The sequence below is a fragment of the Theobroma umbraticum genome, unplaced genomic scaffold (assembly GCF_002168275.2).
Source record: "Theobroma umbraticum cultivar Fairchild unplaced genomic scaffold, ASM216827v3 scaffold_130.0, whole genome shotgun sequence".
NCBI lineage: Eukaryota > Viridiplantae > Streptophyta > Magnoliopsida > Malvales > Malvaceae > Theobroma > Theobroma umbraticum.
Window position 1 is genome coordinate 6,482,260 of NW_018397264.1, and position 27,798 is coordinate 6,510,057.

The window sequence follows — 27,798 nt, forward strand, 5'->3', positions numbered from 1 at the left end:
CAGGGAAAAAACAATTTGTACAACTCAGTGGTCGGTAAGAGCTGAACAAAACCAAATGCTTTGTATATGAATATTTAATTTATTAATTGATGTAATATTTTTTAAAAATTTAAATTTATTATTTTTTAAATTATTAAAAAAAATTAAATTAAAAACTATTTATTTTATGATATTTATTGAATTTATACAATGTACATTTAATTTAAAATTAATTTACCATAAATTAAGTGGTGAATAATATTTGTTTGTCTATAGAAGGGGAGACGATAACATGAATTAACGTCTGTTTTGATATTATATTAAATTTTAATTAATAATTATATGTTATTTATAAAAGATTAAATAATTAAACAAAAAGTTATTGCAATACATGTGTACCATGCGAAATTATAAAAGGGAAATTAGATCGAGTATCAAGTTGAAACAAAAGATTTTTATTTTTATAAACAAAAGTCAAGACTGTGTGAATAGGTTTATTATTATATCTAATTTGAAAATTACTTGAATTTCCCAAATCCCACGTGGCTTTCCGTACAATCTAGGGGAAAAATATTTTAAAGAAATGCAAAATCACATGAAAAATAGAGGGGATTAAAGAAGAGCAAATGGGGTTATAATATATTTTTATATAATCCACGTGTTCGGACTCCCAAAATTGAATTAACGAGCCAATGAATGACATATTAAATTCAGTTTTGGACCATATGTGGCTTGACTTCTTGGGGGGTGTTTCATTTTGTTTCGATTTGTAACATCACGTATTCAGTTTCTTTTGTCTTTGGGGTTTTGGACATTTCTGAGGTTCTCAGTGCCTTTGTTTTTTTTTTTTTAATGTAAATGTTTGATTTTTGGACATGTTTGGCTGCTAAGGAACTCTAACCAGTAAAAGATGTAAATTTATCTTCTTCGATGTAAGAAGAAATACAGGAAAGTTTGATTTATTGATTAATAAGTAGTTTTTTATACAAATTTTTAACATTTTTAATTAAAAAAATATAAAAAAATAAATAGTCAAAGAAAAAAATATGGGGGTTGAGGTGGAACCCACATGAAGATCTTGCTGACACGAAAAAAGCAGACCAAGAATTAACACAAAGCCAAATCTGATTGGATTTAATTAGTGAGTAAATCAGGGGTTTATGGAGATCTGATGATGGAATATCTCATTAGATTTGTGTCCTCCCAGTAGCTTACCATGGATCACATTATTGGGACTAATCACCCTACCGTCATTGACCCAAATATCATACGTGTACTTATCTTACTTTCAGTACTTTAAATTAATTTAAATATTTAGCATTTCTTTGGTCAATTTAAATTTAGTATTAAATAATAAATTAAATGACCATTTGGGTTTTTCTATTCATTTTTCTGTAGTTAGGTAGCAGGAACTTGCATATTATTGGTTTTTTATTCCTAGAGAATCAACAAAAGTAGGGAAATATTATTTATTGAGAAGTGAAAAAATTAACTTTTTTTTGTCTTTTTTGTTCTTCATTTTTACGAAAATAAAAATAAAAATTTTGATTTTGATGTATTGTATATTAAAATTTTTTTAAAAAAATTATAATATTAAAAAAAGTATTAAGCACCTTTATTTTGAAGCATCTCAAAAAAAAAAATAGAGATAAAGAATTCGAAATTTGAAATTTGATTAGACTTATGATTCTAAAATACGTGATGGAAAATTGGATTAAACGTTGTTGAGAAAATTGATGTAACTTTCGGGGTAAAAGCTAACTGTAATTTTGCTTTTGACTGTGAATCAAAGACTAGCAGACATTGGTAACAAACAATTGACCGACCAAAAGGAAAGAAAAAGATTTGGGTTAAAAATCTGCTTTAACATCCCAATCCGAGGAATGTGACCCACTTTGAAGCTGAAAAACCCTTTCCTGAAATGGGGAATGCCTATCGGTCCACGTATTTCATTTCCTTCAATCTGAGTCGACAACTGAAAATAAATAAAGGAATTCCTCTTGTGCTTTTCCTACGTAATGTTTTTCCCTTCGTGGGATTCAAACGTGGATGGATGGCCACCTTTTATTTGTTCTTTTTTTTTTTTATTAAAGTTAATAATTATAATTAATTAGAGGTAATGATGTAATCCAATTTCAGCCAATAAACCCACTTTCTTCTTCAGTTTTGACGGTTGGAATCTTCAATCTTGGACTGGTTGGAACCAAAAATCATTATCACATTCAATGTATTATTAAGAATTAAAAGTGGGTTTTATTAAAAGAAAAATCACAAGTTCCACAATTTATTTGGCAAAACTTCAACTTTGAGATTTAACTATTTTTATTGAATTATTTGTTAAATATTAAAGAATCTAATCTCAAGTTTTTTTCTGTTTCTTGTCATATCATAGACATATAATTTAGATTTGTCAGAAATTGGGAGCAAAAAGTATCATTTTCTTTATAAAGTTTGATTATATAATCTAAAATAGCATCCACCTTTATTAGAAAGTTTGAGATCCTAATTTAATTCTCAATATGCTAGCGAAATAGGTTAATTTGTCATATAAGCTTGTCATTATGGTTCAAAAAAGATTATTTATTTATTTTTTTTAGATTGATTTGTCATCAAACAAACGAATCTCTTTTGTTTGATTTAGTTTATCGTGTTTTAAGAAAGATTAAATTATATCCCAATGATTATTTTTTTTTTAATTTACATTTAAATTTATAATATGTAAAGTGGGATTAGAAAGTAAATGTCAAAATAATCCTGACTACACACGAATTTTTCAAATCCATTTATAGTTATAGGACCCTCATTTGATTAGTTGGCAAAGGGTATTCCACTAAAGGAAGATGTTGCTTCCGAACCATTGAATGAGAATTGGCTTTATGGGTTGAGACACAGTCCTACATATAACTTCCTTTTTCACAATGGTGGAGGCTCTATAAAAGTGCATGCTTAATACAATACTTTGGATAAAGTAGAAAATGCAAAGTTAAAAAAGGGATTAGAAGAATTTTAGAAACTAATTATATATATTTTTTTGAAACTTTATGTGGATAAAAGGAGCTTTCCTTTCACCCGTTGATCCTCTTTCCTTTACTCGGTCAAAACTCACTTTTTAATTCTCAATTATGAGGGTGTTCGGACACGTAATAGAGTTTTATGGGACCGAAATCCATGATTAAAATTTTAAATTGTTTGCTTATACAAAACTCTAAGGAAAAAAGTGAAAAAAGAAGAAGAAACAATCTTAACTTATTATTGCAAAGCTAGGGTATATCTTGGAATAGGATTGGCTTTGTTACCAAACACCAATAAAACCAACGTGAGTTTCTTCTAGAATAACGTGTTCACTCCCTATGCAAGAAAGTTTAGGAGTCAATTAACTGACCAAATCATTTCCCATTGAGTTGTGGGTTATTCCTCTAATAAAAATCAACAATGAATGCCCATCTTTTATCTTTATTGACCAAGGAAGGCTTTGGACCACATGGGAATTAGTATTAAAAGAGCTGAGAATATGGACCATTCTCAAATTATGTAAAAATTTATCTAGTTTATATTATAATTTTAGACATAAAATTACTGTGATTAATTCGAGTTTATGTCAAGACTTATATGATATACTTATGTAATTGATATCAAACAAACTCAAACACCAAAAAATTTACTATTTATATCATATGTAAAAGAAATAAGATGTGAAAATCTTCTTTCAATTTAATTAGAATTTGAAATTCTAAACATATTTTAAAAAAGAAAAAAAATACACGGCATTAGGTTGGATATTGGTCCCTTGCAATAATAATAAATAAACATTTATTGTAATAAAAAGGTAACTGGCCTTTTGTGATGTAGCTAGGGATTGGAAGCAATGACTTAAAAATAAGAAGCATGACAGAATAGAAATGATTAGAAGCCACCAATCTTGTACTTAGTGGTAGTAGCTTAATCACATCCTCCTCCCCACCAAGGAAAGTATATAGAATCTACCCAAAAATGCATAGAGTTTGGAAAGAAGCTTGGGGGAGGAGGGGAGGGGGCTTTGAGGATAAGACTTAAAGCAAATTGCCCATTTTTCTTCTAGGTAATTAGACTTTATAGTTTCTATGGGAACTCAATGATTAGACTAATTTAATTAGCAGCATCATCTTTTTCTTCCTTATTTTTTAGGACATTGTTCTCTCCTCAGGACCATTTCCTTCCTAACCCTCCCCAAGCACTAACTTTTTTAGGGTTTTGATACTTTTGATTTGGTATTTCTAACTTCGATTCTTTTATTATGATATTAATTAATGAAATCCCCCTTTATCCAAAGAAAATTCACTTTATCTTCTTTCTTTTTTTTTGAGAAAACAATTTATTAAATAATAACATTGTATGAAATTGTTATTATTTGCTCATGATCAATTTGACTTTTCACATTTTATTATTTGTATACGAAGGGAGGCTACTTTAAGTTTAGGGTTTAGTTATGATAAAATAAAATAAAAAATAACAATCAATAAAAACATTAATCAAACCGAACCTAACACAATGAATAATTATAATAAGGTCTAGTTACCTAACTAATCCCCCCCTAATCTTAACCTTTTTTGGGGAGGGAGTAGTATTTATATTTGAAAAAAAAGGGGAAGTCATTTATATTAAATGAATTTTAGATGATCCATGGAAAACCATTTAATAGTCAAAGATAAATGAACTTAAAAAAAATAAAAATTTGTTCTATTTTAAGAAAATAAAAAAATAATTTTTAAATTAATTAACATGTAAAATAATTCCAAATAATCTTATTCACGAGTTCGAACTACTCGGCTTGAGTTAGGTTTTGAATATTATCTTTTAGGAATTCTTACTCGATTATTTTGATCGATTACATCACGTGATATCTACAGTTAATTTAAAGATAAAAATTAAAAATATTTCTTAAAAATCATACTATAAATCTACGTAAGGAGACGATACGAGTTCTTGTGGAACAACTAGTTTGGCCGCAAGGTGTGCGGCAAAGACTTAGAAAGATGTCACACTTAGCTGTGCAATCCATTGGATAGAGAGCATTTGAGATTCTACTATGAACAGATAGAAGATTACAATAATTGACTTTGACTATGTGTTGGATTCTCCAGCTAAACACCAATCCTGCCAGCAAATTTTTTAATTAATTTCAACTCAATGAACCCATTTTCAAAGCTCAAGCTCGATGGCTTGGTACAAAGAATCAAAGCACCAGCAAGTGTGGCCATTAAGAAATGGGGCTTTAGTTGACTAGGATCTACACATTTACAAATATATATGGATATTAAGAATCTTATGCAACCTTTAATGTCAAACACATGTAATCATGCTTTTCACTGATTACAGATTGAAAATATATGAGATCAATTGCAGTGCAAGACGAAGACTTATTGGGAAGTCATCTATTTTATTACTGTTTTCATCCAAATACATTTAACTGTTAAACTCTAATGAAATTTAATGTATTAGTATTGATATGATCACCCCTCGAGATATTAGTAATCAAATCTCGGGGACAATAAAAAAACTTCATATATGCATCGATTATCTGGAAAATGAAAAAATTTGAATCTAAAACTTTTTGCAAATTCACATCATTGTTTTTCTCACCAGATTATTAGGTTTTTAATTATTAAAATAGATGTAAGTCAATTGTCAATCCCATGTCACGTATGTGAAAGGATCCTTCAGGTACGTATGAAGGAGTGGGCTAGATGGTAGGAAAGGGGTGTTGGGCCTTTTTTTTTGTTTTTTCCAGGGCTACAATAATGTTGCTTCTGACTTTGACAATGGAATTGTAGAGTTGATGTGAAGGAAACCTACAAGTTTTTCAGCCAATCGTTGCTCTGCTCCCCATTTACATGTTGATTGCGTATTAGAAGAAGAAAAGGGGAGAGGGCCTACTTTGCACAAGAATGTTGAAACTATGGTTGGAGCCAAAGGGCATTGGTTGCCTTAGTCATTGCTTGAATTTAGGTTTTCCATTTTGATGTCAAAATCATGCAAGTTCCACATATTTGTTTCCAAGATGATTATAAACCGGCCTTTTGTTTTCCTTAAGTTCAATGAATAGAGATTAGACAATGAAATTTGTCGAAACATGAGACACCGACAAAGATCAATAAATTTATATACTCTTGTCTCTGAATTTTTCTATTTTTGTCGACATAAATCATCATGAAATTGAACAAAAACTCAGAGTGGGCACCCAAAGTCTAAAGATTCCAGAGTCTATGTTCATCTTTGCATCATTGGTACTTGGAAGTTTTGGTCAAATGTCCTTGTGGAGGTGATTCTTACAAATCACAAAAGGCTAATTATAGCTTCGATGGAGAAATGGTTGATTGGGCTAACCCAATAGCTCAAACGACACCCACTTAGCAAACTTGGGTTTAACTTCAACCTGAGGAAAGTAGATGGGAGCCTTAGCCCAAAAGGACTATAACAGGACTGGTTAAGAGTTGCATTTGCTAGGCTTGATAGCCCAGTGATTCAATACTGATTTGCTAGCAAGATTCATAATTTGCTTGCATTGGGGATGCTTCGGCTAAAACTGATGAGAGTTTGGATTATAACCTTGTTGAATGACTTCCAACTCTAGGAGATTTTAGGCTGATTACAGGGAAAATGAATAAACTCTGACACAACTGATATAAACCTAGTTGAACGGTTTGGTATTGCCTTTGGAATGTAGTCAAGAGTAAAGTTTCAATTGACATAAACACTGAAACAATGGATATGAGATTGTTCACTGGAATCAAGCAGTAAAAAGACATCAAACAACAAGAGTGATACACATATGATTTGCCAATGGTAGGAGACTAGTCCTGAAGTTTGATGTGTTTAATGACGATGAAACCGCACAACAAGTTCTTCTGGTGCTGCTGATAATCAGACACTTCCTTCTGAACAGAACAAGACTCGGTAATCTAGCTGTGAGATATCGAATTTCGGAAAAAACTAACATTTTAAGTCCTCAAAGAAGAGATCATTTCATCAATATGTGATTGATATGGGAAAAGGATTCATTTCATGGAGTAATAAAGAAAGATTCAATCACCATAAGCCAAAATTTCCAACACTTGACAGAAGTAAAAGTCTAAAGAGTAATCATCTCATTTACAATTCTGGTTACAGCATCATTGAAACCCATTATAATTGTATGCATCAAAAACAGTACAACTCTACTTAATCACAAAAATGAAGAACTCTTACACTTACTCTAAACACAGACAAAAACAAACCCTTCAATTTATAACAGCAACAAAGCATTCTAGTAACTTTACTTGAACTAAACCAACCTAAAATTATTAATCACCAAAGTAGCAACTCAGATCTACGCCATTGACTAACATAACAAGTTAACAATAACTCTATAAAATTGAGGAATCAAACAACAAAATCCCATCACAAGACCTTGAAAAGCAATCTCCTTGAAGCCTGTTTGCGATCTTCAGGGACCCCCGAGTCGGATTCATCATGAAACCACCCCACGGATTTCTGGGCCTCATGCATAATCTGTGAGATACCTGGACAAACCCAACACAAACAACAATGCCAGAAATCAAAAGCACGGACTAAGATTGTCATGCAAAACTGGGTTTTTTACACAGCATCAGAAATTGAAGCACAAATTGAAATAAGAGAAACAGAAGGCTTTTTTAAAAGTAGGTTTTTGCCTTGTTGAACGGTTTGCTTGTTGTGGCGGATGTCGTGGACGGTGGCGGAGATTTTCCAGTAAAGAGGACGGCCGACGTAGAAGAGAGCCAGCACGAGGAGAACCCCTATTACTATGCGGAATGCGATCTTAGCCGTTGGTGAAGCCATTGATTTGATTGGATTGTTTTCCTTGAGAGAAGATTTCTCTAGATAGTGAAGAGCACAACAGGAGCAATGACAGAACGAACGAAAAAATCAATCAGCGGGAGATAATGCACCGACGCAGGAGGTGATGCCACGTGGGCTTTGGAATTCCCCCAGATGTCGAAGCCTGTAGTAAATTTGAGTGTCGTTTCCAATGGCTTATATCGATCCATGGTTTTGTGTGATTAAACAATGATGTTAAATAGGGATCTCGATCTTGCCTTTTGCGGCCAATTAAGGTATTCATAATCAGATTGACAAAAATTTAGATAATAAAATTATGGGCAAAATACCTTTTTTTTAAATTTTAATCAAAATTTTAGGTGAATTTATTAAATTTTAAAACAAACATTTTATCAAAAAAATTAAATTAAATTACTTTTTTTTATTAATCTAAAAATTATTATATTTTTTGACAAAAAAGAAATAAGTGCAGGGAGAACCGATCTCCCTTTGAGAGCATCTATATTTATTTTTTTTATTTTTTTAAATTAATAAAAAATAAAATTATCATTTTAATATGATTATGCAAAAACACTAATCATTAATTAATGATTGGACACATAAGTTCAACGAAATATATATTTTTTCAAAAAGAAATGTTCATTTCAAAAACTTGAAAAATGAAATATTTTACTCAAAAATTATTAGACCTCACAATTTTTTATAAAATTTGAATTCATATATTCATTATTCAAATATGATTATAAATAATAATTATTAATATTAAATTTTAATTTTGTATATAATATTTAAAAATGTTGAATATGAATTCAAATAACAATTCAAAAATTTAATCAAACATAAAGTGCTATCCTATGTTAAGATTCGAGTCAAGATATCTAACAAGTAACGGGGTATCCTGCTAAATTTTTGAAAGTCAAGTCAATTCTTTGAGCACAAATGTTTGAGGTTAGGATCCGACCCGCAAGAAATAATAGCAACATGAAAGACGTGAAAATAGAAGCAGCAAAAGAGCTGAACTAGATACATTTGTGGTCAAACAAAATGGTTTTTTCACACAATTTTACCATGGCCTATTTCCAGCCGTTTCTGCAATGCTGAATTCAAATTAAGCAAAACCTCTATGAATTTACCTATACAAACTGTTGCACTCTTTGAGGCAGGAGAGAGGCTTAATAAACTTGCAAAGTATCTAACCTGTATTTGCAGAACCAATAGAGATTTTCAAAAGTAGGGTCTTCTATGATTCGGCTCCCATCGTGAGGGCTCTTCATTGCCGCCGGGAAATTCCCATCTGGCAATGACACCGTCCCAGGAGGACGTGATCATCATTGGATAGAACGGATGCCAACTACAATCTCTCACTGGAGCTTTGTGATGGTGATGACTCGCAACTTGAGCTCCACTCACCTACAAAGAATAGCCTAGTTAAAACTTGCTTTGAGATAATGGCAAAGGAAAGGGTGTCTAGCTGAGCTCAGATAGGTTCCATGGCAGGGGACAGCATAGAAATGATTGGAACACCATGAACTAAGCAAACAATACAATCCCATAGGCAAATTTTACAGAGCACGACAGAAAGGAGATCTAAAGTATGAACTTCAGTATAGATTCCGAAGCCAGCTTAGCATTCCATCCGTATCTTTCATCCAACTGATCAACTTTTTCAGGGGGGGAAACGAAGAGAACGAAGGAGTAACTTACATAAATTGGTTGGGAGAAGGAATGATGAAATGGGATGCTTACCAGATCATATATAAAAAGAGAACCATCACTAGAGCCAGTGTAAATGTACTTTTGACCAGTGCTGCAAAATGTGATTTGCAAAGTTAGAAAATATTGTAAAGGCCTGCTAATTGAATGCACAATCTCAAGGGTAAATGCAAACCCTGAACCAGAAAAAGTTAATAACCAGACAGTCTAGTTCTTCCAGCAACTCAACTCAAACAGATGTTGTTGATAAAAGCTAGCAGAATTTGGAAAACTTGAAATGAGAGAAGGGGGTCAGAAACTCGGAATGACTACCCAAATTTGGCCAGCAAAGTCATGAGGCAAACTTAAGTTGTGTGATACACATACCAAGCCACTTAACGTAAAATGTTGAAATGCAATGTGGAGGTTAAATGTGAGATTATAGCTAAAGCCCAGTCTTAATGAAAGAAAAGAGATCAAACCATGTGACCTCAGGAAAGGTTTTCAGCTGGCTGGATTCAGACTGAGATTTCAGAAAAGGTATAAGTATAGCCCAAGTCTTCAGAAAGTTAGACAAGCAAGCATTTCTAATGAAGCACAACCCAACCATGGCATGCCTATATGAGATTACCTATACGATGGAGAGAAGTAACAACGAATCAAAGTGAGCAACACTGAATGGCCTCTGTATGTTGCTATTGACTGATCATGGGGATGTTTCAAGGCCCGTACATGCGTTGGGTAATCCATCCATCTGTAGTCCCAGTCAGGATCTCTTCGCCTTGGAGTGCTGTTTAAAGAAATAAATATTAGTGGTAAGAAATACAGAAAGCATTGGCAAAAAAGACCAGAGCCTTTAACCATTATAAATTTGAGCATAGTTGTAAGCTCAAAGCTGATACTACTGAATAATTACTAAAATCAATATTTCACTAATATGATTTATATATCAAATAAAAAAAAGAAAATATCATGAACTTCAAGAATTAATGCCAAAAAGTTCAAGAGGTAGAAAAGAGAGTTAATATAAATTTACTATGTAGCATTGGAGGCCATCTTTCGTATATCCCAGAGTTTGGTGGTCTGATCTTTTCCATTTGAAATAAAATAACGGCCATCTCCACGGCTATCAATGAATGTAATGCCTTCTAGGTGTCCCATCAAGACCCCAGCTGCTTTTCCTTTAGTGACAAAGCAACGCCTGTCCCACACCTGCTCAAGCCAATAAAAAAGGGCGGGCTTTCTTTGTTATACAAGATGATCGGCAAGAGATTAATGCCACTTTGATTTCAACCAACGCCAAATTAGCATATCTAAGATAATTGTTGAAAGTTGGGATCAACATTACATGAATCTTCAACGCGACAAACATATAAATTTACCTTACAAAGATGATCGTCACTGCCAGAAAATAAGAGATGCCCAGTTTCGTCCGCAAAGCACACAGTGTTGACATCAGACTGCAAGAGAAATTGGGAATAGACTTTAGTATCTCTAAACATCCTCAAGTTTGATATTCATCTATTCAATGAAGCCAAATTTTATACTAAGATAATCACCGGAAGTTGGGATGCCCTGCACTTAAGGAAAAGACTTTAACAATGTGTTGGCATGACAATTAATTGTGATACCTTGTGAGCTGGGATTAGGAGGCTAGGCCTTTTTGCCTCAAGATCATAAACATGTATAGAATTATCATTGCTTGCAGCTACAAGCTCTCTTCCATCAGTGGAAAATTTCACAGAGAAGATCCCCAATCCAACATCATCATCATAATCATCACCAGCAAAATCCAAACCGTCATGAATTTCCTGCATCAGAAAAGACCTAGTATTAATTTAGAACCAAAAGCAACAACTCAAAATGGATGATATGACTTGCAGCTGGTATTAATTGACTTTGTCATAGCAATTAGCAATACAAAGTCCCTCACCCCCAATTTTTTGCGCTTAAAGATGCTCTTGAGAATGAAGCAGATTAAATATTTCTCTCAGACCATCCAATGTAATGATTACCTAATCCATTTCTGGAAGCAGAACGGCATTTTCTTTAGTTCATAAGCTTCATAACCATTTACTGACATCTAAGGTTACAGAGCAGAGCTCATTTTATTTGGCAACATTGAGCATATTCATTTGCAATAAGACTTAAACTAGTCAATATGCCTACAAAGAATAAATTTTGAAGTTAGTAGCACTTTTAGAACATACTGTAATGTTTGCAACTGACTCTGTTGCAGTAGATCCAACATTCACAATGTGGACAATAGGGGATAAACTAGCATACACCTGCAATAATAGCAATCAAGTTAAATGAAATGGAACCAAAAGAAAGTGGGGAGGGGGACAAAATGATGAAAGAATACCAGTAACTAAAAAATTTAACTCAACAAACAATAGCAACAAACTTACAAGAAAACGTTGATCTGGTGAAAGAGAGGTATCAGTAATTGTCCATCTCAAGCTTTTAGCCATGATGTCCTTCTTAACTTTCCATCCACTGTCCACATTATATATCCTAATGTGGCTTCTCTGCCTCAAGGAAATGAGTAAAATCAGTCAAACAATAAGATAATGAGCACTCACATTAAGCAAAGCCAAATAACCAGTGAGTGAAACAACTATACAAGTGATCACTATTCCATTTGTAGCCCAAGGGAATGAAACAAGACCTGGAATCCAGCAACAAAAAGAGAACCATCGGCTGAAAACTGAGAAACATATGCTCGACTTTGCACCCGGTCCACCCACCAGGGACCATTGACAGGCAGATACCGACTTAAAACATGACAACTATCAGCTGATGTAAATCTACCTCTTCCCGTAAAATTACCCTCTCGCCCAACCAACATTTTCAATGTAGAAATAGGTAGTTTCATCCTGCCAGGCACACCCCGGGACAAAAGGTCACAGGGTCCTGATCTAAGGTTTGTGAGTTGAAAAATATCCTGATCGAGGTAACCAGAATTCTCACTACAACCTTGTCTTGCACAAGTTTTACTAAGGGCATTCCCTTCATTACAAGCATTAACATCCTTCCGAAGCCTACTCATTATGTACACTAACTATATAAATAAAACCAAATATACAATTTCCACTTAATGTAAAACCCAAGCAATCTTTCATATCACTGTAAAATCTGCAACTTAGTTCTCTCCTTTGTCGATCCTGCAAATAGAGACAGTTTTACTTAAAATGTCATAATTCAAGCTCTTCAACAACACAAACAAATTAAAAAAGAAAAAATCATCCTTTGTTCCCAAAATTTACAAGTACTTTGCTGCATTAACATTCAAATTATCTGCATTTAGAGCCACATAAGTGATAAGACTAATTAAAATGAAGCTTTGTAGGATTGAATTTTTTTTAACAGTGAAAAGTAACACTAATAACTTCCCCCCAAAAATGAAGCTTTGGAGAAAGCTCCAATTCAAATAACATCGCAAAACTGAATATCTAAGGAAAAAAATCTGTTTGGATGCTGAGAAAAACAAGAGGAAAGTGATAAGTTTCAACCTTGGAAATCATAGCTAAACAAATAAACACAAACTTTTTCTGATCAAATTAAGAAAAGGAAGAGAATTGATATCAGTCCAGTCAAACAAAACAGTGAAAAATACAAGATAAAAGAGAAGTATTCAAATCAAACCGTCAGCTTCTTTTCTTTTGAATGAAACAGTCACTCAGCTTTTCAAGTTCCTTGATTTCCTCCAATTTCTCAGCAACCAAACAGAAAAAAAAAAAACAAAGTAACAAATTTCGTGTCTTACCTCCTCCTTGAGTTTGCCAGCGGAAGAGCCGATCTAAAGAGGGTTGATTGATCCAAGTGTCCTTTATATACTCGCTTTGTGTTTTTATTATTATTATTATTATTATTATTATTTCCATTTTTGCGTACGAAAAAAGACTCTTCCTAGGCCCCTTCGGAGAAGTATAAGCGACAAGTACGGTTCATTGGAAGACAAAGTTACACGTGTTGGATCATGATCATGTGTCGTGCAATCACGCGCGTCGTGACAACAAAAGTACTCTCAGATTGGTCTCCGCGCATTTTCTAATTTGCAAAAACAACTAGCAAGTGATCCAAACGGTGCGTTTTAAGGTTTACAACTTTTTTTTTCTTGTTTTTGATGTTTTAGGGTGATAAATTGATAATTAATAGTGTAAATATATTATGGTCAAAAGGTTTTGACCTAGTTTAATTCATTAATTAGTTAAATTACTCAAGCGAAATTTAAAATTTAGATAGTTTAATTACGTGTTAATTTTAAATATTGAATTTGAACATTACTTTTCAAAATTGACTTCCATTGACAATTTTAAAATTTTATTTAAGAATCAGTCCAATCCGTTCATTTAAAAATTAATATTAAGTAAAATAATTTATTAATATGATAATATCTCGAATTAAATTGAATTTGGGTTTTAAAAATTTAATCCAAGGCTGGACTGGATTGGATTAGGCCCATAGGGCCAACGAGCCACCCGGCCCATGGATAGGTCTACTCCAGGAGTGATTCTAACAAAGCAATGCTTCATTCATGTTAGCTTGCTATGCTTGGAGCTTATTACGTAACATGAGAAGAATCTATTCTATATCTATCCTACCCTAGAATTGAATAAACAAAGGCAAAATGAGCTAAGGACCACTGCCTAGAGCTGCATGATCCTTTATCCAGAAAAACTCTCCATCACATCCATTGGTAGTCCAGAAGAGTGGAGTACTGGGTCGAACCATCAATTCATGCGGTGTTATGACTTGGAAATTTCGGCATCTTCTGCAGATATTTATGTATTATAAGCTTTGAACCAGTGGATTGCTTTTGCCCCTCTATGAATTGATGGATGCCTGGATTTCCTCCAGTGTTTTCCCTTTGGTTTCTGGGACAAACTTTGCCACGAATAGGACAGTCATCACAGAGAATCCGGAGTAGACAAAAAAGGTGCCTGAAAATGACACAAACCAAACATGTTAAGAGAGAATCATAGTTTAGTTCTGAAACAGTTTCCAGGTTCTTGTTTTATCCACCTGAGGGGCTCCAGCTCATGAGAAAGTTGAATGTGTAGGAGACTGCCCAAGCACCTAGCCAGTTCACCAGGACCACCAAGCTGCCCGCAACTCCCTTGACATTTATGGGGAAAATCTGGGCACACCCAAAACAATAGGTTTTCAGTTTAATTCTGCACTGTCCTTTCCGGAATCCTAATCAATTCCTTATGCCTTTATCTGGTTTATAAGTAAACAAGATTAAGAGGACCCCAGCTCACCTCAGACATAATTACCCAAGGAACTGCTCCCATTCCAATTGAGAAAGATGCTATATAAATCTGATAACATTGGAAGAAATATGAAAATTAGAGTGAAAAAGGGGCAAACAAATAGTAAGAAGGTGTTAGACATATTACTTACCAATACTCCACCAACAGCTAATATTGGCACCCATTCAGGCAAAAGATTGTGGTCCTGATTCATAAATCATTGAACAGGTTGAACAACTGAAACCGGAAGGGCTGGACAAAAGATCATTTCTCAGATAGACAATTATTATGACTTACCTTGAGATAGAAAGAAGTGCCAGCAAGAAAGCAGCCAAGAAAAGTGCCAGTGGCAGACACCTGCATATGGAAAAAGCACATGTTCTCACACCAAATTCCCTTCAAAATTGGAGAGGTAAGAAGAAAACCAAAAAATGATGGGATGACTTTTTACCATTATGAGTGGTCTCCTTCCTGACCTGTCCATTAACATTGCTCCAGCAATAGTTATAGGGACCTATAAAATTTATTTCCAGATGGCTGAGTTAAGAAAGGAAAAAGAATTTTCATTGATTTTTTATTTTATCAGAATGACAGAAAGTAATTACCTGAACACAAGCATAAGCTATGGTTCCAGTTTTTCCTGAAGAAAGGCCTGCAATTTGTTTATAGAGTTTTGAGTTTCAATATGGAAGTCTAATGACAAACAGGCATTGAAATAAGGTGCCTAGACTCTATTGTTTACCAGCTGATGCAAAGGTTTCACTTGCATAGAAGGTTATTCCATTGATTCCTCCAAACTGTTGGAATACCATTAATGCAACTCCAATCTGAACATCATACAGAAAAGTTGTATCAGAAACCTCTAAAGCAAGAATCTTTAATTCATCAGATGTCAAGAAAGGAGTAACTCACAATCACTGAACCAAAGTATTTTTGTTGAAACAAGTCCAATATTGTAGTTTTTGGAAGGCTTTGAAGAGTTTCAATGTATACCTGTTGAGACACCAAAATAATGGGCACAGCTCTTACATGTATATCGACTTGGTACTAGTGATTTTTCAGTAGTCTATAATTGAAGGTAAATACTTGAATATCTGCAGCTTCTTGAGTGATATCAGCATCTTTGCCACGAAGTCTTCGTAAAGCAGCCTGAAATTCTTTACTGAGGCCAACCTTTGCCTGTCATCGGTAATTTTCAGCAGTCATGTCGTGCTTTTATTTTGTTTATAGAAAGTGGGGAAGTAGTATCTATTGAAATGCTTACCAGCCATCTAGGAGATTCAGGAATGAAACAGAGACCAACAAGCAGGAAAGTGCATGGCACAAGTCCTTCAAAAATAATACCAACAATAAGTCTAATAATCTTCTCTTTGGCTTTTGATTGTGATTAATTTCTTTGATAATTTAGGTAAAGAACCTTGGTATATTTACAAATTTAAAGAATAATTAGGATTACCAGTCAGAGCCAGTGTCCTCCATGGTATGATTGTTCCCATTAAAAATGCAACTGATGAACCAGTAACAATCATGAGCTGCAAGGAAAAGAAAGTGAGAAGGGTAAAGACAGAGACCACACTGCTAACCATTATTCACAAGTCTTATGATTCTTCCAGGCTCTTACCTGATTCAATGTTGCGAGTCCTCCACGGAGATTCTTTGGTGCTATCTCGGCTATGAAGATTGGAACCTGTTCATTTAGTTGGTAAATTTATTAAAACATTACTTATCAGTTATCAGTACTCTATCAAGAACTACATAGTTTTTTCAGAGAAATTACCACATAGGAGAAAACTCCAATTCCATATCCAGTGGAAAACCTTCCAATATCCAGTGACAGCGCCCCCTGCATTAGGAGACATGCAAATGTAGTTACTTTATCAAAATTTTCCGATGGTTTTGCCAAAATCTGGAGTAGTCTGAGATGAGCAACAAGTGCATACCTTAGAGAAATATACAGCAAGCCATCCAGTAATGCAGAAAGCAGCTGACAGTCTCATTGCCTGACTCCATGAAGATTCCAGGAAGTTTAGTGTAATGGAGATAACCAATTTAAAAACTCTTGCTTCATTTCAATTATATTCTGAAACTTTTAACATACCCCTTTTCGACCAATGAGGTCTGCAATCCGACCACTAGTGACAGCACCAAGCATTGCACCAATTGTTAAGATAGAGCCAAACATTGAGAACTGAAATTCTGATAACAGGTTAATGACTCCTTATGTAATATGGAAGCATTAGTCAAGAATGGAAAGAGAAATAGAAGGCCAACCTCAGCTAGAGATAGATTAAGATCTTCCCTGATAGCAGATTGAGTGGGTGCTGAATAGCCCACCTGCCAAAAGAATTAACTTAAGCTAAACAAACCTTTTGTTTTTTTGGTTGGTTTTTTGTTCATTTTCTAGTTTTTGGCTCCTAACCAAAGACAAAAACAAAAACACAAAGGAAAAAAGAAAAACACTTTAGTAACCAGGAACTTTGTTTAAACCAGGAGCTACCTCAAACTGATGAAGGTGAAAGAAAAAAGAAGAGAAAAGAAACAGAAAACTTGGTTCTGAAAGCTTTAATGACAAAACAGATATGAAGTTTCAGAGAAGTAAAGGTACTTACACAAGATCCGAATTCAAAAGAACCACAGACAGCAACAAATGTGCATATCAAAGCCATCCAAATGGATCCACTTTCATCACTACCAACAACCTTTTGCTCTTCAACAATCAATGGCTTCTCTAAATCTTCAAGGCCATTAGTTTCACCTGTTTCAACATCTTTCAACTGCCCAATTGCCATCTCTCTCTCCCCTTGTAGTTCACAACCCTGGAGTCCAAGCAGAAAAAGAAAGCCAAAAGAGAGACAGACAGACGAAGTAGCAGCCAAGGTGTGAGTGAAAGCAAGGTTTGAAGATGAGCTTTATATAGACATCACCCGTTCAAGATTTTTCACACTTTTCGACATGTAGATATTTTTATTTAACTATTTAGACAAGTAAATGGCCATCCGTGGCTTTCTTCCTTGACCCTTTTCTGTCATCACACAGAAAAATTTTTATCATTGGCGTGATGTTTAATAGAATATTTGTCTTCTTGCCAATGATTGAAGAGTGAGTCATAGGAAGCTCAGCCCTCCATTGGCAGATTGGCAAAGGGCTGGATTTCCATGTGAGAACGAAGCTGTCACTGACGTGGTGCATTGTAAGTATGGAACAGCTTTATCTTCATTACATATTCATCAAATAGATGGAGCAGCCGCAAAAATTCTAATGGACCTTGCTGATGCAATTTGCTTTGTATTATAACTTCATAAATGAACTTAAAAATCAATCGGTCAAATGAAAGCATTGGTAGGCATATATCGTAATCATTTTCGTGTTAGACTAAAATTGCTCGTTTCTATCTTTATCGAAATCTTTTATATATATACTTTTCATCTTTAAATATGTGTATTTTTTAAAAACTTTTATGGAAATTACAATAAAAATTTTGATTTTGATAAATTAAGTCAAAAAATTATGTTATTAGTTGTTTAAAAGTTATTGGTATTAAGAAAACGGTAAAAAAAATTATTACCAGATTAACATTAACCATTTTTAGTAAACAAATCAAAAGAATGCCTATATCCAAAAGAAAAAAAAGGGTAATTGCTGTTTAAATGTAATTAGAGGATAATTAAGTAACTTCCACACTAGATATTTGTTAAGGGCATAATTAATGTCGTACACCTACTAATGATCTATGATTAGCAGATGTGGTCCCAAATCCATTTGCCATTTAGTTGAATTTTTTCCAACTAATTTGACTAATATGCTTTGATATTTTTTTTTTGTTTGAAAAAGGGTTGAGCACAATTTAGGAAAGAGAGGCAGTCTAACTAAAAATTTCCCATTAACTTTTATTATTTATGGAGTACAAGACATTTTACATGATTTTTTTCCGTTAACTCGTAAAATATTTTTTATAAAAAAATTATTTTTTTAATTCCAAATAGTCAAAATTTATGAAAACTTTTTTTGAAAATAATTTTCCTTTTTACCAAACAGAACCTTAATTTTATTGAAAAGAGAGTCAAAAAATCAAACTTAATCCTCTTTAATTTTCAATAATGGACATTTATTTTGCAGTTTATCCAAAGATTTTTTATTGTAATTAATGTTTAAGTTCTTTTATTAAAAAAAAAAAAGGGGGTCTTAGAAGGTTATGTATCACATCATAAAAATGTTAGTACAATGATAAAGTTTGGTATCTGTGTTTATGTGATGGTAACATATCTGATGTATCTAATTAATGTGGTTGGGTGTTCAAGAAAGAAACAAGGTAGTACATGAGATAGGCTTAATCATATTAACCAGCCTTAAGCTTAAACTACAAGTGACAAAAACTTTTGTTGTATCTCAAAATTTGTCATGTATTCATAATTGTTGCAACTTGTGCTGTCACTCTCTAGTGTACATACATTGCCTCCCTATTGATTATGATGGCAAAAGATTAGGGTTATTATTATAAGTTTAACTTTAACCCTTTTTTTAACTTATTTAATCACAATTATTAATAATTACCCTTGTTTTCTTTATTGATAGACAACTACCTAGACTGCCGACAAATAATCATTAAGGCAGCAAAACCTAAAGTTTTGTTGCCACATGATTAAATCAAGAATCAAAGGAATTAGATTAAATTTATGTTTGGGGAAGTCTCATTTCGAACAAAAGGACAAGATTTCAATCAACAAACAGGAAGCAACATACGTTAAAAAAGAAAGTTAGGAAGCTAGTTGTATCTGACTTAAAAGCAATTGTTTTCCCAGACATGGCTTTGTCAATCTGAGTCAGAGCCTACGCAAACCATAGCTTCTATTTCCTCAACTTGGGGTTTGCATTTTGCCAAATCTCGACCAACCTTGTCTTTTTTTGCCAATTTTCCTCGTGGCTCATCTGTATGATTTAGTATGTAATATTTGTTTGTTTATTCAGATTTCGCCAATCTTATTGCATGGTGACGGGTGAACAACCACTCCAATCCATGGAAGTAAAAGTTAAGAAAATTTCAGTGAAACCTTGGCAGTGCATTGTTGCCGGGGATAACAAGTAAAAACTAGTACAATAAATTGAAGCTCAATCCAAGCTCTCTTTCCATTCTAAGTTTGATTAAAGAGAAAACCCATGTTAAGGGAAGGTTTGGGAAACCCCAACCCCTTTTCTACGGCAGTTTAAGAGTTTCCCCAGGGAAAGCTCCACGAAATTGAATTGTTCTCATCCAAAACCTGTTTTATATGTAGAAATGCGAAGGTCTGGAGATATGGCTACTTTTCATAAGGAGAGGGATGGAGCTAACGGAACTGCCCAGTACAGAATTGAATGCCAGATAGCGTTCAAGTTTTGGGGTCGGACTGTTTGGTTTGAACTGGTGTGATGGCCATGGTCCATGGATCGTAATTGGCTGCTGCTCATAGGAAACTAGGAACATTCCGACGTGTATCGCAGTTCATGCTCTTGCGATCTTACAGTTATTATTGTCGGTTTCATCTTTCATCGTCGTCTTCTTTGCCTTTAATCCTATCGATTCCTCTGCAAGACCGGCTTGTAGCAACACCTTTCTGTTCTGTTGTGTTTCGTCTTTCTTTCCTGTTTTTAACCAAATAACAAGACCAGGATTGTAGGCACTGTTGTAGGCAAGTTTGAGAAGCTGGATATTGATTTAGACTTTGTTTCGTAAGCGAAAAATAACTTGCCGAAAAAAAAAATTTCTGTACATGGATAATGCTTTGAGAGCCAACCAATGGAAAATAACAAAATAATACAGGGAACTACAAACACACTAAAACTGCTTAACAACTGTAGATTTAAGATTTACAACAGCTGAGGTCCCTCAGTCTTACATTCAACATCCTGCTTGTTGCCATTTATACTTCTACAAATTCTAGATTGCCCATTTTCTCAGATGCACTTGGATTGAGGAAACAGAGGTCAAATAAATCGAAGAAATCAAATTCAAAACCGGGGAGTACATTCACATGCTGAAGATTCCGACAGCCTGATTTCATCAAACGTAACATACATTATATATTTACATACGAGAAGATCCATGGCACTTATTTGGTTCAAAGGCCTTATTCAACATCTACAACCCTGTCGAACAAACACCTCCGTATTGTTACTGCAAACTCACCAACTTTGTTAGGGTGGAAAAAGATTGCACACATCCCCAAGCATAGAGCGGCAGCAGCAAGTACCAATACAGCAGGACGAGATCTCAATGTTGTGGTGGCGAAAATGGGACTACATGATTTTCTTGGGCACTCCTTTCTAAGGTTCACATTCATGATTATTTCTCTTTTTAAAAGCGGAAGAGTCTCACTTCTAGTGAAACTAGTTGATGCCATCATTGCTCGTAATTTACCATTTGTTCTTCCCTCCAAGTCCTGCAAATAAAACATCTTTATATGCATGGAATTAAGTATAATATGTAAAATGATAAATAAAATGACCTCAAGAGGTTTCCAAATCCCTTTAATATTCTCCTTGACGATATGTTTTGTAATGAAATATATTTATTCCCTGGTTGACACAGAGTAAAACGCTTTTTATGCATTAAGACACCATAATGCTCAAAATCTCATAAAGCATGACACCAAATTTGTTGCACACTAGAGAAGTTTTGACATGTCTCAAATATTTATACATAGCAGACGCTATGGCAGAAATTTCTAAAGATAGGGAAACATTAAATATGCTCCACACAAAACACTACTACATTTCTTTCATGGCCAGAATAAAGAAAAAGATCGTAAACTTGGATAAAGAGGAAAAGAGAGGGAGGAGTGCAGAAAGTGCAACAGCCAACCATCAAAGAACAAAGTGGATTTTGGACAAGTGTGTATAGCTCACAGAATGAAAAAGAATAGTTTTAGGGAGACAAGCTTGGAAAAAAGAAAAAAAAGAAAGGTTTAAGGAGAGACAAAATTAAAGAGGATTGGCAAAAAGGAAGAAAATAACAACAGGCAAACACTGCTCCACAGACATGGTACATGCTACATGGATCATACAAAACCATTGTACCTTATTTAGAACATACAAAACAAGAAAATAAAATTGGCTTATTTACCAAAATTCAGTTCTCACCTGAAGAGCATTTGGAACAACTGATAGCTCATCATCTTTAAAGCTGCTCTGCAAACACCAATTTCTTTCTCGCTCGATGTACTCCGAAAGCAGCACTGGACTTTCACCTTTCTGAAGTTTGATAATAAGGATGTCTCGAGCATAATCCATATGTTTCTGGAATAATCTTATGTCAGAATCATTAGCTCCATTAAACCCAGTCTTCTCCACCACAATCTTCAGATTTTGTAATACTTTCTTCAAAATGACTGTTGATTCATTGTGTATGAGAAAACTCAATAAACAATTGAATCTTTGAATTTGAGAAGAGGGTATCATCTCTTGAAAATTTTCCAATTTAGGCTCCCTCAATAACCATGCTATATCTAAAACGAGTTCAGAATAAGTTCTTTGTCGCAAACTTGAAGCTTCGCATGCCTCAAACAATGACCCAGTTGCAGACATTTTTGATCCTCCCCGAAAAAGAGATGCATCAAACCTCTTCTGTATTGACTTCATCTCAGAACAAACTTCCTTGTCTCCAATTAGGACAGGAATAAAATTTGATAATCCAGACTGATTCTCAACCTACAAAAGACATCCATAAACGAAAAAAAAGCCCCAGTAAGAGAACTCAAACATATTAAGTCAAAACCTCATCTAGATCGATATAAATTTATTGCACCTAAACTAGGGGATAAAGAAAATGATTTTATATATTTGTAATAATCTTATCGCATGCCAGCAATAGCTAAGAAGTATTGGATGTGAATAACATTCCCTCTATCCATTTAACAAGAAAAAGCATAGATTGAAATAGAATTGTCAAACATTCACTTTGAGATGAGACAATTATCCAAATATTAAGACAAAACTTTCACAATACCCACCTCAATGAATGCAGGACCAAAGAGATCAGGTTCAGTTCGAGGGACATGTATTTTGTATAATTGATGATCACAACTAGGAGAATCCTCTTTACTCTGAACATGCGAGGATGCAACGCAATAATCATACGCCAGATACCTTCCAGCAAAAGATACTAGAAACCTGGAATAATTATCATCTTTCTTAAGCTTTATATCATAATAATTCACTATTCTGACACAACATAAAAGAGATTTGAAAAGAAATACACTTCCTATAATTGTCAACTAAAGATTTTTAGGGAAAGAACAAAAAAGTAATAAATGCGATAAAAATCAAGAGGAAAGAGAAATTTTATACATAATAATTTATAAAGATAATACCCATACCGAAATTTGGGCTGCAGCAAATTACTTCCACAAGCAACAAACTCCATTGGCTTGCCAGCCTCAAAACATGCAGGATGAACATAATGAAGTCTTGGGGCTTGCATCTCCATATCAATTTTCACCATAGAAGTTCCATCTACACCAGCAAGATACATTAATCACACTAAGAGGTCTAAATAGATCAAATGCAGCCACCTAGAAGACTGAAGAATTTAAAAACAAGGAAACGAAGCAATTTAGAATAAACATGAAATCAAGAGCGTAATCCATGATACAAAATCTTAACTCCGATACGCGTGCTGCTAAGTTGAGGCTGGCACACGACCACACATAAGGAAAAAAATTATTCACTAGAAATTATCTTCCAGAAATGTCATATACACCATCGCTTCAAAGCTTTTCAAATGGAGACATCGAAATGTTAAATGAAAATGAAAATAATGTGTTAGTGAAATTTACATGCTATTCTCACCTTTCCTGGTACGGAAAATCATGTCATTCAGATAAATAGTCATGAAGCCTCTCCCATATAGCATCCTTCCAGGTGTAAAGACAAAGTCATACATGTAGGTCATGGGATTTTCAGATAACTGTTTGGTAGAAGAAAAAATGACGTTAGTTCCTGTCAAATCTGCCAAAAACATGAAAGAGGACAGAAATGCAAGAGCAATTACCAGAAAAACTAATCTCAAGGTTGGCCTACATTCACATTGACCATCAACATTAATTAAGTACAAATAAGGGCATAAAACACTCAAGAACATAGCATATTTCCAAATTGTCTATAGAGATATGTAGGGAATTTCCCTAATGCACATCCACAATAACCAACAAAATTTCCACACTTTAACAAATTGCATTCTTATGTACATTCTAAGTTATTTGATGAATATACCATATAGGCATAAACCAAATGATCATTTGTTGCTGATAAACACAAGCAAGTTACAAATACCAGATTAACAACTCAAGACTTCCAAAACTATGTAGTTAAGGGAATATCAGCAAAAGCTTTTTCTCTTTACATTTCTGGCTGAGAGAAAAAGAAAGAGGACAACACGTTATTGGCTTTAAACTCAGATATTGATGTGTGTGATGTATGTAGACAACTCTGTAAGGTCAAAACATGATCTAATATAGCCTAAAAAGAGATCAAAACCATCTGATTGAAGTGTTACCTTGTTCCACATATTCTTCGGCATTGAAATAAACACAGTTAAGATTATGCAACCAGGGCGGATGTAGCCTTCCAACTCAACAGGCATGTTGGCCAACCATTGAAAAATCTGTAGATTCAGTTAGCCATATGTCATCGATTCCTCAGATCTCTAACCACAAAAAATGGTTCTACTTATTTAAATACTAAACTGTAAGAGTAATTCTTTAAATACTTGGTGCCGAAGTCTTCGAGGGAATTCTGCTGGATTCCAATCATAAAGCTTGAATGAGATCCTGCCTGTAGGGCACTATAATGAAACACACAATCAATAAAAATATCACTGGCAAGCTTCCTCTTATGAACAAAAACTGAGACAAAATGCAGCTAGCATAAACAAATCAAAGAACCCACCATAGATGAGTAAGCAGTCTTATTGTCACAGTAAGAAGTAGAAAGTGAGAACTTGGAGTCATCTTTCCTTCTATCCATTTCAGTGTCAATAAGAGTTACAACACTATCATTATTAACACTCTGTAACATGCGAGCTGAGCAATGAGTGGAACCATGCCCGTCTTCAGACTCAAAGGCTGCTTCTTCTTCAGCTATCTGGCCACTCAAGCTTGAACCATCTGTATAATACATAAGAACACATTATCCAACATGGAAGGAAAACTTGCAGCTCCTACAAGGAAGGATGATTCCATCCACAACTAGCTTCATTAAACTAAATTTATAGAACCTTTTCCTTCTTCACCACCACATGCAACATCTTCACTCCGCACAGCCCCTTGGGATTCATTGTTGGCCACAGTCTTAGAACCAACAGGCTTCCTACGGCGTCTATTGTTGTGACGCTCTAGTTTCCTTCGGCAACTCCTTTTACCTTCATCAAAATCCGACAGCAGGTGAAACCTGACAAGTAATTGATAGACAAAATAAACAGTTCAACACAAGAAATAACAAAAACAAAAACAATCCAGCTTTTACATCTAACCATAAATAACAACTTCATTCATGGTCTAGAATTCAAAATTATCATTTCTATAGACTTCCATTAACCAAAAACACAAAGCATGTATTCAATTGTACATTCCACTGAATTTCCAAAGGGGGAAAATTGAATTACAACTGCAAGGCTCCCTTCTGTTGTTATTTTTGCTAGTTACTTTTTGAGAAAATTAAAATGTAATTCTAAAATTTCACTTCTAACCTAAAGATACAAATAAATTATGCATTCAATTATACTTCAAAAAATCCTTAAAAATCAACAATAAAGCATAAATTACAAGCAGATTGTCTTAAGCTTAACCTAAAACGTGAATGGCAGAGGTAAAAAGTTAGCAAAAATAAGAAAAGAGAGTACAATAGAGCTTACTTGCCACACTGTTGGCAATATCGCTTCGTTTCTCCATCGATCAAAACGGTGCTCGAGTTCGCGCATCGGAGACAAACCCTATGCCTCCTATGGTAACCTTTAAGTTCGCTAATATCCGCTTCGCAACCCGGAACTTGGCATCGACACGTCCCTGACCCGATCCTACCTGTTCGGGCTCGCTTCTTTCCCGGCGCCCCCGCCTCTTCCTCTTCAAGCTTCTCGATTTGCTCGTCGATCTCGGGGCACGAGCAAGGGACGCGACCAGCTAGAAAATTTGAACAAGTCAACCTAGGGTCCCGCTTCCTGACACGATCCGGCCCGGGAACTGGATCCGAATCCGGAGCTGGAGCTTCTACCGGAGAAGGAGATAAGTTCTCGTCGTCAAAGGAGATGGAGAAGTGATCGTCTACGGTGAAGTCAAGGAGATCGCCCCAGTCCCAAACGGAGGAGGTCGGGTCAGCTTCGTTCACCCCAACATGAACGTCCATTTCTGGATCCTTAGACCTTCGAGAGCCGCGTGGCGTCTGCGTTGTAGGAGGAGATGGAGCTCGTTCCATTACAAATGAAAACCCTAAAAAGTCCAGATGATTTGGTTAGTGGTTGTTGAATTAGTTGACGGAAAAGGGAAGAAATCGAAGAGGAGGTCGGGTCAGTTTAAGATTAGGTGGCGACTCGAGTAGAACTCGTTCCCCATTTTTTTTTTTACTTTTTTTTCTTTTTACTGTATTTTTATTTTTTATTAATAAATTAAGCAATTGTGGTTATTGTGGCGACATGGTATATGACGGTGCAACGCGCAGGCGACAGCACGCGCTGGGTTGTGAGAATGCGTGCAAGGGAAGCGAGTGGAAGTTGGAAGGTGGAGGATCGTTGTCGAAAGAGATGAAGAGGATATGTGATGACACGTTTACTCCAATAAAATGGGATATTATTGGGGAAGATGCTTGTCAGTAGCCAAAAGTCAGACATTTAGATGGTGCTGCTTTGGCCTCAACGCTCTCCAAAGGATTTTTTATTATAAAGTTTATTATTATTATTATTGCCTTTCATTAAAAAAATATATTATTATGCAAAATAGCAATATATTTATAATAAATATATTAATTGTTCTTAAATTTAAAAATAATAATTTAATTAATCTTAACAAGTGTTTATAGACATTGTTAATTTTAAAAACATATGATTTTTTTTATTAAATATGCATATAGCATTTTTTAAAGATGATAAATTTGTGCATGATTTAATGTTGACTTGATTTTTTTTTTGTTTGAGTCTCGATTCCTAATTCAAGTTACATTGATTTTGAATAATTAATATTGTTAAAATCAACTCCAATCTCAACTCACAAACTACTCTAATCTTGTCTCGTTTCTTCTAATTAAGGTTGATGTGTACCACATTACTCTCTTGATGAATGCAACTTAACGAATCATTAATTTTTCAAGCTGAAATAAAATTGAATTTCGAACATATTATTGTTGTATATAAAAAGAAAAAAAATGAATTAGTTCAATTTATAGAAAATAACTAATAACATAACTTTGATTAATGATAATTATTTTTACAATAATTGAAATTTTAAAATTAAATTAGAAAAAAAATATTATTTATTTTTCATGATATTCATGAGATGCTTTGACCATAGATTAATGATGGTAATAAAAAAAATAAGAATTTTAATTGTCACTCATCAATTGATCATGCTTGCCGTTATGATTACCATAAAATAAAATAAAATATTGTCATTCAGCATTTCCAATTATTATAATAATTCACGTTAAATTTTGAAATACTGAAATTTGTCTTTAGTTGGAATAGGGTTTTGCATTAAAGGTTGAGGATTGCACTAGAAGTAAGGATTAGTGACAAAACTGTTAGCATAAGGTTTAAATAAAGAAAGCAACTACCAAAATGGAAAAAGAAAAGAGAAAAGATAAGGCTGAACTTTCCTTTCAACCCATAAGCCCAACCCAACCATGACTAGCTAATTGTGTTGGATTTTCATTCCGGCAATTCAATTTATTATTTTCTTTAAATTAAAATTCAATTTTTTTAAAAAAATTATTAAATTAAAAACTAAATAAATCCAACATTAGTGTATAAATATAGTCACGTAACGACCATTAGTCATGCTAACTTTTGTTATCAAAT

General features: G+C 34.2%; 4 protein-coding genes across 4 annotated transcripts; all 4 read right to left on the reverse strand.

The window, feature by feature from the left end:
- Nucleotides 1-7,080: 7,080 nt before the first annotated feature.
- On the reverse strand, nt 7,081-8,666 carry LOC110422351 (Low-density receptor-like protein). The gene is made up of 2 exons (XM_021436222.2): nt 7,668-8,666; nt 7,081-7,517 (listed from the first exon to the last, which is right to left on the reverse strand). Exons 1-2 carry the CDS (start codon nt 7,813-7,815, stop codon nt 7,396-7,398), a joined length of 270 nt encoding a protein of 89 aa, XP_021291897.1. The 5' UTR covers nt 7,816-8,666; the 3' UTR covers nt 7,081-7,395.
- Nucleotides 8,667-8,812: 146 nt separating this feature from the next.
- On the reverse strand, nt 8,813-13,428 carry LOC110422350 (LEC14B homolog). The gene is made up of 10 exons (XM_021436221.2): nt 13,277-13,428; nt 12,179-12,674; nt 11,919-12,038; nt 11,718-11,795; nt 11,139-11,318; nt 10,890-10,967; nt 10,544-10,719; nt 10,139-10,297; nt 9,562-9,622; nt 8,813-9,225 (listed from the first exon to the last, which is right to left on the reverse strand). Exons 2-10 carry the CDS (start codon nt 12,557-12,559, stop codon nt 9,040-9,042), a joined length of 1,419 nt encoding a protein of 472 aa, XP_021291896.1. The 5' UTR covers nt 12,560-12,674; nt 13,277-13,428; the 3' UTR covers nt 8,813-9,039.
- Nucleotides 13,429-13,875: 447 nt separating this feature from the next.
- LOC110422349 (Major facilitator superfamily protein) lies at nt 13,876-17,701 on the reverse strand. The gene is made up of 18 exons (XM_021436219.2): nt 17,375-17,701; nt 17,037-17,099; nt 16,864-16,953; nt 16,706-16,765; nt 16,543-16,608; nt 16,387-16,452; nt 16,222-16,297; nt 16,030-16,094; nt 15,852-15,944; nt 15,678-15,758; nt 15,508-15,592; nt 15,371-15,417; nt 15,217-15,279; nt 15,063-15,122; nt 14,917-14,970; nt 14,775-14,834; nt 14,536-14,650; nt 13,876-14,453 (listed from the first exon to the last, which is right to left on the reverse strand). The coding sequence occupies exons 1-18, from the start codon at nt 17,552-17,554 to the stop codon at nt 14,338-14,340; spliced, it is 1,440 nt and encodes a 479-aa protein (XP_021291894.1). The 5' UTR covers nt 17,555-17,701; the 3' UTR covers nt 13,876-14,337.
- Nucleotides 17,702-20,554: 2,853 nt separating this feature from the next.
- On the reverse strand, nt 20,555-26,379 carry SPL7 (squamosa promoter binding protein-like 7). The gene is made up of 10 exons (XM_021434745.1): nt 25,648-26,379; nt 25,012-25,184; nt 24,684-24,901; nt 24,505-24,579; nt 24,292-24,399; nt 23,586-23,703; nt 23,114-23,249; nt 22,748-22,907; nt 21,879-22,445; nt 20,555-21,178 (listed from the first exon to the last, which is right to left on the reverse strand). Exons 1-10 carry the CDS (start codon nt 26,202-26,204, stop codon nt 20,867-20,869), a joined length of 2,424 nt encoding a protein of 807 aa, XP_021290420.1. The 5' UTR covers nt 26,205-26,379; the 3' UTR covers nt 20,555-20,866.
- Nucleotides 26,380-27,798: the final 1,419 nt, after the last annotated feature.

Excerpts from the sequence above, each read along its gene's own strand:
- SPL7 (XM_021434745.1), bottom strand. The coding sequence starts at position 26,204 with ATGGAACGAGCTCCATCTCCTCCTACAACGCAGACGCCACGCGGCTCT. Across the intron at positions 23,704-24,291 it reads CGAAGAATATGTGGAACAAG|TTATCTGAAAATCCCATGAC; the intron begins GTAACACTTCAA and ends TCTACCAAACAG. Across the intron at positions 22,908-23,113 it reads TTGCTGCAGCCCAAATTTCG|GTTTCTAGTATCTTTTGCTG; the intron begins GTATGGGTATTA and ends TAATTATTCCAG.
- LOC110422351 (XM_021436222.2), bottom strand. The coding sequence starts at position 7,815 with ATGGCTTCACCAACGGCTAAGATCGCATTCCGCATAGTAATAGGGGTT. Across the intron at positions 7,518-7,667 it reads CAAGCAAACCGTTCAACAAG|GTATCTCACAGATTATGCAT; the intron begins GCAAAAACCTAC and ends GGGTTTGTCCAG.
- LOC110422349 (XM_021436219.2), bottom strand. The coding sequence starts at position 17,554 with ATGGCAATTGGGCAGTTGAAAGATGTTGAAACAGGTGAAACTAATGGC. Across the intron at positions 16,609-16,705 it reads TTGCTGTATATTTCTCTAAG|GGGGCGCTGTCACTGGATAT; the intron begins GTATGCACTTGT and ends CTCCTAATGCAG. Across the intron at positions 14,835-14,916 it reads TAGCTGTTGGTGGAGTATTG|ATTTATATAGCATCTTTCTC; the intron begins GTAAGTAATATG and ends CAATGTTATCAG.
- LOC110422350 (XM_021436221.2), bottom strand. The coding sequence starts at position 12,559 with ATGAGTAGGCTTCGGAAGGATGTTAATGCTTGTAATGAAGGGAATGCC. Across the intron at positions 11,319-11,717 it reads AGTCAGTTGCAAACATTACA|GAAATTCATGACGGTTTGGA; the intron begins GTATGTTCTAAA and ends TTTCTGATGCAG. Across the intron at positions 10,720-10,889 it reads GTGACGATCATCTTTGTAAG|GTGTGGGACAGGCGTTGCTT; the intron begins GTAAATTTATAT and ends TGGCTTGAGCAG.